Source organism: Sceloporus undulatus, chromosome 1 (assembly GCF_019175285.1).
Source record: "Sceloporus undulatus isolate JIND9_A2432 ecotype Alabama chromosome 1, SceUnd_v1.1, whole genome shotgun sequence".
Taxonomy (NCBI): Eukaryota; Metazoa; Chordata; class Lepidosauria; order Squamata; family Phrynosomatidae; genus Sceloporus; species Sceloporus undulatus.
Window position 1 is genome coordinate 297133007 of NC_056522.1, and position 10152 is coordinate 297143158.

General features: G+C 38.2%; 1 protein-coding gene across 1 annotated transcript in view; it reads right to left on the bottom strand.

Annotated features, from left to right (window-relative positions):
- Window positions 1–218: 218 nt before the first annotated feature.
- Window positions 219–10152, bottom strand: part of LOC121919780 (APAF1 interacting protein) — a 31767-nt gene continuing 21833 nt past the window's right edge. Inside the window, exons 5-7 of the mRNA XM_042446685.1 lie at window positions 6977–7112; window positions 1658–1825; window positions 219–826 (exon numbers count right to left, since the gene is read on the bottom strand). Of these exons, the coding sequence (XP_042302619.1) occupies window positions 727–826; window positions 1658–1825; window positions 6977–7112 (404 nt within the window). The 3' untranslated portion in view covers window positions 219–726. The remainder of the gene's footprint in view (window positions 827–1657; window positions 1826–6976; window positions 7113–10152) is intronic.

Consider the following 10152-nt stretch of genomic DNA (forward strand, 5'->3'; position numbering starts at 1 on the left):
GCCCGCGTCATACGTGGGTGCATTATATGCTGCTTTCAGCATATGCTGAAAGCAGTGCCACTTCTTCCGGCGCTGTGCACTGGAAGAAACAATGGCATGTGTACTCAAGGCGCACGTGCACCGCCACCACAAAGGCACACTGTTTTATTTTAGGCCTATTCTGATTCTTTCTGAAATGTAAACAGTTTTTAGATTAATCAAAGAACACAATGCATGGGTAAAGAAATTCCAGCTTATTGAAGTAAAAAATACAGTTATAAAAATCATTATTGTAACACTTATTCAAAAAGGGAAGGCTAATGTCTTTTTGTAGAATAGCTTTTATACATGGCACTCTACATGTTCTAATTTAAAGTTTTTTCAAACATTTATGACATTTCCATTAAGTGATCTGTCAGGTTTTCATAGCTGAATATTAAGCTTAAAATTGTTTACAGCAATTTTAACAAGAGAATGTTACTGAGGGCGGGGGGAGTCTCCTATATGAACCAAGAACTTGAAGCAAAACTACTCTCAGTTATATTGCGAGATTAAGGGGCTAGGAACGTTCCATATAATGCAATAGTCCAAACTATCTTGCAAATCCTTCGTGATTTTAACAAATGGATCGATGTATCTGATAAGAACATTTTGCAAAACAATTACATCTACATAGATATGAAGCTAAAAAGCTCTTTGATAATATTCCACTGAAACAAGAGAGTCATCCTTAGATGACATTTGATTTTAAACAATCCCATTTTCTTTAGTAGGAACTACAGCAGGATCAAGTCCATGTTGCTTCATTTGAACTGCAATATCAAAGAGGTAATCATAACATTCACACCTGAAACAGAAAACAAAACAGGAAAAATACAGTGGATTGCCATTTTGTTGGATAGTTTTTTGACTTCAAGGTACAATGTTATGTACCATTGATTGCTGCAACATGATAACTACAGTGGTACCCCGGGTTACGAAATTAATTCGTTCCGCGGTTAATTTCGTAACCCGAAATACCTTCGTAAGCCGAATTCCCATAGGCGCTAATGGAAAAATAGCTCTCTGCTGCCCTCCGGTGGCGGAAAATAGCGCCGCGGTTTTTTCGTAACCCGAAGAAACCTTCGTAAGCCGAAGCAATAAATCCCTATGGGATTTTTTCGTATCCCGAAAAATTCGTAACCCGGCGCATTCGTATCCCGGGGTACCACTGTAATGCCTTTCATTCTTATGCAATATTATCTCGGGGCATTCTTTCCTTTACATTTAAAACATTACTATAATTAGTGATTGAAAACATGCCAGAGTAACACTGAAGAACTATGGTAATAGCTGAGGAGTTATACTTAGCTGGTAAGCATCATTGCTCCAACCACCCCGCTATCTGTATTAAAATACACAAAAATTGTATGCCCCTGAAATATTTGCAAAATGATTATGAAAATAAAATAGCATGCCCAGGGAATGGGAGAGAGAGGTGCTTATTCTATGAATAAACTGCATTCATGATGATATTCTCAATTTCTATGTAAAGAAAAGGACAAAGTTCAAGTGAGACAGAAACGGTGACAATTTCAGCTTAAAGCAGCATATTTGGTTGCACCTGAACATAATATAAAGCTTTATTTGCAATATCAGAGTTCTCTCTATCATAGTTTTTCTTCCTAATTGTACTCACATAGTCTTGGCTTTTTCCCAAGTTACTCCCCAGACATACACTCCATGACGTCTAACTAGCACAGCACAGGAATCTGGATACTCATTCATTGCCTTGGCCATTCTTTCCTTCAGATCCTTCTCTTCAGGTGTGTTCTCGACAATGGGAACCACTAAGGTGTCATCATACCTAAAAAGTGTTCAAGTGGAAGACATGTTTACTATTCACAGTAAGTGAGAGGAGCAGAGACAGGAGAAGCAGGCATTATGACATTAAAAAAAAGCTTCACCTATCTGTTCTTTTTTTCTCCCCTGCCCCCCTAGAAGGTTTGAAAGTCCTTTCTGAACACAAATTTGGTGAGGACAGCATGTCAATTAGTCAGAGCAGCTTGAGAGCCTCCCACCCATAAGAATTGTGCAACACCTGGAAACCACCTGGCCAATCACACAGGGAAGGCTTCAGGATGTTCAGGGGGCATAGTGTTTACATGCTGCACGCCACCAGAGTACCCAAAAGCCACCCTGGGGTTGCAGCTGGGCTGCTTAAGGCAGCTTTTTACTTTCTGCTCCTGTTTGGGCTGGCTCTGGGGCAGATTGAGGCCGTAGCATGTGGTTGCCATGGTTCTGGGATGGCCCCAATCTTCCCTTTTCGAGTGGTCTGTTCCCCCCCTCCTGTGTTTGACCACAGTAGCCCAAAACCTTAGGTATTTAGGTGTATAATATCTATAGACCTGAACCACATAACTCAGAAGTAAGTCCTACAAAACTTTCTGGAGCATACATCTAAATGGAAAAGTACAGAATTGTTTGGCATGCCTCAGGGAAGGCTCCAACAGGGCTACTGCCCTGTAATCTGACTTTGTGCCCTTTCAGTTGGCAGGAAGCACTGCAATGGTGAGGGAAGAGGGAGGAAGTTTCACTGTGGTAATAATTAGTTGTCATCATTTGCAGGATTCAGGCATGATTCAAAATGGTTTAAATTCTGATTGGTTTCTGGCTGGCCAGTTTTAAAATCTATGCTGCATTAGACCAATAGCAGACAATCAGAGTGAGTGTTGTAGGCTTGAAAGGGCTGCTGTTGGGCCATGCTGTGGTGTGGCGTGTAGACGATGTATGCCCTGAATGTGGCCAGAGGCTACCCCATGACCACCCCAAAACAAAAGAACTAAGCCCAAAAGAAGCAGTAAAAAAACGGCTACTTTTCGGTGGTCTGGTTGAGGACTGCAGTGGTGGGCCAGATTGGGCTGGGTGCATGCGGTGGTGTCTCCTTCTTTGGATGTTTTTAAACAGAGGCTGGATGGCCATCTGTCAAGACTGCTTTGACTGTGTATTTTTTCATGGCAGAGGGTTGGACTGGATGGCCCTTGTGGTCTCTTCCAACTCTATGATTCCTATGAACCTATTTTTTCATCCTTAAGTAGAATTTTTCGCTTGGAGGTTTTAGTGAAAGCATGGGGAACTGCTAAATTCCCCACCAGAAGTTACCAGACTGCCAATCTCATCAGCCCTATCTAGTACAATAGGGACAAAAGGAGCTCAAATCTAATAATATCTGGAATGCCATATATCTCCCACCCCTGCTTTAGAGGATTATCTATAGTATTCAAATAGTATACCAAGATCTTGATTGTGAACAAGAGGCAGCATGTTCCCGGTAGGAATTTGCATAATGAATACTAAAGGGGGATTAAGATAACTTGGCATTCTTTAAACCATGTTAATTAAAATTGGTCATGGTATATCTAATGTAGATGCTGGAAACGTGACAGAAATCATAAATTAAACATGGCAAGATTTTCAACGAATTATATGTTTGAACTTCATGTTCTCAAACAAGATCTGATTGATTGTCAGATAATCTTAATAAATGTGTGTGTGTGTGTGTATATCCATTATATATAAAGATACTTAGATTTCTCTTACACATAAGAGCATTAAGATCTTTGTGTCATTCCCTATGACTTAGATTTGCTACTCAGAGTTCAAGACATCTTGATAACCAGAAAAGCCAGAATGGGGGATATTTGTACATATTCCCCTTTGTGAAATAAGGGACATGTTGTGAGAGATGGTACTGATTAATAACCAAAAACAGAGCTACGAATCAGTCATTGGTTCATTTTTCACCTCTGTCATAAATTCCTTTAGTGGTCTTAAGGAAGCCACTCTCTATGCCTCAATCACTCATCTGCAATATAATGCATAATGAAACCCTTTAGCACTTTTTTAAATTATTTTTTAAAAATGTATGTTTATAAGTTTATGGTCCATAATACAACATATATAATAAATCTTTACTAAGTATTATCATTATTATATCACATACTTTTTGCCCCACCTCCCTCCGATGGCTATGACCAAGCAAATTAGTATCCAGTACCCATAATGTGGAATATCTTATTATTTCTTTAACTTCATTATACATTTTTTCAGCTTTAACTTTCTCAATCCGACAACTACATTTATCCCACCAGATCATTTCCTTTGTTTGACTATTATATTTTCCTTTTCTCTTCCTTAAATAATCAAATAAAAGACATTCTACAATATAATGTAACCAATTCCCCCCTCCAACAGTTTGTTTTCCATCCCAACGCTATTACAGCATGTACCACCTTTAACAGATTTTTTAATGTAATTTTATGTTTTATTCAATTTGAATTTTCTCAAATTCAGACCTAACCAAAATTTTTGCACATAGGAGCACTCCCACCACATATATGTTCCTTTTTGTCCACATCCATGCCAGCAACTTGGAGAAGGTTTTGTATTTATCATTGCTATCTGATGTGGGGTTTAATACAATTTGACTATTAACTTTAATTGTTGTTTTCTTACCTTTAAATTTTTAATTTTAGTTATCTGAGATAGCTGAACTGTTAAATATTCAGTGTTTATCTTTAGGTCTTTCTCCCATATACCCTCCAATCCTTCCTTTAATATCAAATTGTTTCTCCAAAAGAAACTTTGGCCAGGTACAGAGGGGCCCTGAAGGACGCCCTTGTCACGTGCAAGGGGCGCCCTCTCCACACTCCCCTCGCACGTGACGAGGGCATCCTCGCTGTGCAGTGCCAAGTACATGGCGCACGTAGTGATGTTGTCACTGCTGCGCATCCTCCAGATGGAGCCGCACAGCAGCGTGCTCGCACCGCCGCCAGCAGTTTGCGTTGGCACAAAAAGGAGCCTCTTTTTAGCAGTCCTTTTTTTTGCGTAGCCACGCCGCGCAATTTGGTTGCTGCAGTGCGGCTACGCAGCAAAGGAGGCGGCTTCCGGCCACCTCTTCCTGGCGCTCTGTACCACACCTTATAAACATTTCCTATTAACCCCTTTTCTTCCCTAATCCTTCTTTTCAGTATATCCTCAAACTGTGATATACTGTCACCTGTTCCTTTTATTCCATGTAAAGTTCTTCTTATTGGCATTAATTGAAGCTAATATTTCCTGCCAAATAATTCAGTTAATTTTTCAATCCTAATTGCTTTCCAGCTATCATGAAATGAACTCTGGACTACTGTCGTGCAGACTTTGAATGAAACAGAAGCTCTGGTTTGCAGACTGATGAAGATTTTACATGAAAGAGGAGCTCTGGTTTTCAGACTGGCAGGGATATGCATGAAAATAAAATCTAGTTTACAGATTATACAATATATTGTCCAGATCAACCAAAATAGCAATGGTGCTTTCCAGACCGCCCAAAAGGGTGGTCTATAAAGCACCCCCATTTGCGGCACAGAGGAGCCTCAGCGGCCAAACCGTGCGACTCCTCCACGCAGCAAAAAGAAGCCGCAAAAAGCAGCTTCTTTTTGTGGTGCGGTAATGACACCGCAAGGCACCAATGGCGCACTTGTGGCGTCATTACCGTGCCGCGACGTGCAGACGCTAAGCGTCTGCTACATCAAGATGGCAGCACCCATGTAGAATGGGCGCTGCCATTTTTGTACGTGCTCAGCACGTACTGGGGTTGGGGGCGTCCGGAAAGGACACTCCTTTCTAACCCTATTACGTGGCATGCCCATACTTCTGGCCTGTGCAGAACGGGCCAATGCTACTCTTCTGTTTCGATCAGACAACACCTGGAATATTGTGTCCAGTTCTGGGTACCACAGTTCAAGAAGGTTATTGAAGCTGGAACCCATTCAGAGAAGAGTAGCCAAGATGATCAAATTCTGGAAACCAAGCCTCGCAAGGAACAATTTAGGGAGTAGTCACATTTGGCTTGCAGAAAAGAAGACAGGGAAGTGACATGCTAGCTGTCTTTAAATATCTGAAGGGATGGCATGCAGAAGATGGAATAAGCTTGTTTTCTGCTGCTCCAGAGGATAGAATGTGAACCAACTGATTCAAATTATAAGAAGAAAAAAAAGATTCCACCTAAACATTAGGAAGAACTTCTTTATTGTAAGAATTATTTGATAATGGAATAGACTGCCCCAGGGTTTGGTGGACTCTCTTTCTTTGGAGGTTTTTTGAACAGGGGTTAGATGGTCATCTTTCAGGAATGCAGCAGTTATGTATTCCTACAGTGGTTTGGATGAGATGGCTACTGGGGCTTTTTCCAGCTGCAAGATTTTAGGATTAGGAAGGCTTTAGATGGAGTAGTAGCTCAGATTAGCAGACTAGAGAGATTTTATATACTTTGCAGAAGTATTCATCCCTCTTCCTTGACTTTTTCACATTTTGCTGTGTTAAAACCTAGAACTGATATGGACTGAATTAGCATTTTTATCACTTTAAGTACATGAGATACTCAACACTCTGAAGATGTAAAATATTAAATCCATTTCAATTCCAGTTTGTAACAAAACAAAATAAAGAAAAATTAAAGTGAGTATGTACTTCTGCAAGGTACTGTATGTGAGATTTAGCTGATCTCTTTGCCACTTCTTCCAAGGAACTCTGTATCATGGAATTGCATCAGACTCTATGGATGTATGAAATCCTCCTGCATTTACCATTACAGATTTATAAGGGGCAGGAGAGGATGTTTATCTTACACTTTGCAGAAATATTCAAGTATAGGTTCCTCTAATTTCTTCATAGCCACTAGAAAAACAATAATAGTACACAACTTGTTCTAATTACTTGCTAATTAGCTTACTTGCTGTTCACCGCTATGATCTTTGGAATAGCGGTATATAAATAAAACAAATTATTATTATTATTAATGAAAAGAAAATAACAGTTGTAATGCTTATAATTATCTCAGACAGAAAAATGATTGGGAAAAGGAAAGGGGGTCATTATAGATAACATGAAATCTGAACAGAAATAACCTTCTGAATGTTGTGCATCCGACAGGAAATGTATTATGACCTTGAACTATTTACCAAAGGAAAATTACCTGAAATATCCTCCTGTGGTACATTTCTGGATTCCTTTTATCATCTCCTGATGAGTAATTTTAAATTCACTACCAGGATAGAGAAGTGTGGCCATTACAGCAGCTTTGGAGTGAGTGTGGATCACTGCCCCTGCTCCTAAGAAGACAAATGGGGAGGAAAATGTCTATACAGTCACAGTTAGATGTTGAAATTCAACATTAGCTTTGTTTCCTGTACAATGACAGCTGGGGTGGTATAGTGGTTTGAGCATTGGATTATGACTCAGGAGAGGAGGATGTGAATCCCCACTCAGCCACAAAAATTCACTGGGTGACTTTGGTGAAGTCACACACTCTTTCACCCTCAGAAGATGGCAATGACAAACCCCTTCTGAAGAAATTTCCCAAGAAAACCCTGTGATAGGTTCACCTTCGGACTGTGATAAGTCGGAAACAACTTGAAGGCACATAACGCATACACAAAGAGTCCATCCTCATCCATGGTTTTGCTTTCTGCAATTTCAGTTATCCATAGTCAGCCACAGTCCGCAAATACAACATATTACCCCTTATACATGCTTTTGATCGCCACGGTTTCATTTATCTATGGTAAATTGAGGCCTGAAACCATTACTGGTATAAGATTTGGCTCCTTCCATGGTTTCAAGCTCTCACTAGGGGTCTAGGAATGTATCACCTGAGGATAAAAGGCAGTGGGAGGGGGGACTATTATACTTCCTTGAAAGATAAATGTACTAGTTCCCTAAATATTCTTCCTAACAGGTAAAGTGAAGGTTATCTAATTACCATTTTGAAGCCTAAAGAAAGTAAATTGCTTTATCTTTTTCAGAGAAAGAGAACTGATAATTTCAAACTTAGCTCAGCACAGCTCACCTTCTATGCATCAATCAATGAAGCTTTTTCTAGATGTTCCTACATATTTTCTCTGTAATGTTTTATCAATGGGACATCTGCAAAACCTAAGACAGTGATGTTTCTCCCATTTGTCATTTCTAGCAGGAGAAGTTTTAAACTATCCAGAAGAAGAGCTAAATATAATATTTCATCAGTTCCAACACTGGCACTAAATATTAGCAGAAGGATTTTTAAAAAAATACCTGTTTGGGTGTCAAAATGGGATTATAGGTAAATGCCACATGTTTTTGTATTGTATTTATTAGGCCATTTCCAGACAATGATTCTTAAGAAAATTGTCCATATTTTTGAAGTCCATATCACTGACAAACTGTATTACTGTCCCCAAAAAATTTTAATACTCTAGTGTTGCCAGAGGCAAACTAGAGAAACAGCAATTGTTGTGGTACTCATTATTTTTAGTATTTGTGACCTTTGAAAGGAAATACAACATAAAAGGAGAGAAATAATGCTCTTAAAAAGATTTCTGGTTTGAAATGGTGGAGTGAGGTAAAGATTGATGATGATGGGACTAACAGCATGGAGAAAGATCTGGAAAAAAAATAGATGGTATGGAAAGAGTTAACAGTGAAAGGAAGAGGAGACTGCTGGAGAAACCTATGAAAAACAATGCTTTTTACTGCTGAGAATAGAATGCGAGTCTAGAATTTGGAAGAATCATAAAGGAGGAGAAGTTTGATGAGGGGAAGCAGTCTGTTCAGGAAGAAGAAAGAGAAAAAGAACCTGCATTCAAGCTTAATGAGATAATTAATGTGCCCCAGAGTTTTGTGTTTTAGAGGAATTATGATCATCTTACATTAATGATGATTTGTGAAAGAGAGCCTCATTTTAAATTTAAGTAGTTTTAATGCTCGAGTATTTGTTGGGTTTTATCTGATTTTAGATTAACATATATAGCTATTGAGGGTTTGATGTCAGATTTATGATTTGTTAAAATGAAATTAGTAAATAAGGCTTATTTATGAATAAGGCTTGTTTGTGAAATAAATTAATGTACAAGGATGATTAAAGATGATGACAAACAGGAGTGGATTTGAAAATTAAGTTAAGTTAGTGGAAATTATATATAAAAATTTAAGCGTTTATGTGTTTAAGATATAGAAATGGTTATCTATGTTGTAGCCCTAGAAATTCAATAGATTAATACAGCAATCCCAGCATGAGAGGAGTGGCTAACAAGATGGACAGTATATAATATTAATTGTGGATTCTAATAATTAGCAAGAGTAAATAAGTTGTAGAAGTATAAATTATAAACATGTAGGAGAAGTAGAACTTTATGTCATGTGTAAACATCAGTGAGAAAGTATTTTCCCCTCTTTTCTGCACTTTGTTCTATTTTTATACTTTTATTTTCATTTCCATTTTTTCTTTTCTCTCTCTATTTGTATGTATTTTGTTTTAATGATGCTGTAAACTCTTAACAGAAATATTATATATAAAAAGTCACTCTACCTGGATTTCCATTCATCCATATTCTCCTACTTGACTTGCATGAAGTGCATTTAAAAAGTGTATCTCTTAACAACAGGCATAAAAATTCACAAACACTATCTATGGCTTCATCTCTGGATATTTTAATCTGAAAATGAGTCCTCCAAAAGTGTGAAACTGCTACTACAACAAATAGTTTTCTAATGTAGATAACCTTTCTTGTTAATGATGCCACTGACATATTTACAGGATTATGTCAAAATAATTAGCACAAAAATCCTGCAGGCAAGTACAGTATTTGTCTTATTTAGAATCAAGCTGTGAAATTCAATCTCCTTCTCTCTGTGCTCATTTCCATGAAGAGTACACAATCCATCCTGTTCACAGGCACTGTGTGAGGTTTTTCTATAGACTCTTCCTGCTTCCTTGCCACCTCTTTCCCAGTCTAATCTACAAGTACATCTATCGATTTTCAGCACTGCACCACTGATATATTCCCACAATAACCAGTGACGTGGGGAGCATGCAGACACACTCACGGAGACACGGACTAGTTTTTAGTTATATAAAATTATAATAACTTGTTTCAGTATGGAGTCTGCTCAGATTATGTGCTTGTGTAAAATAAAGTTATTGTCAATGATTTTTTTTTAAAAAAAAATTAGTAAGCTGCTCCGGGAATTTTTTATTAACAATAGCATTTTAGCATCTACATTTCTATACCGCTTCATAGGGAACTCAGCACTCTCTAAGCACTCTATAAGCCAATTGCATCCAATAATAATAATAATAATAATAATAATAATAATAATAATAATAATAATAAT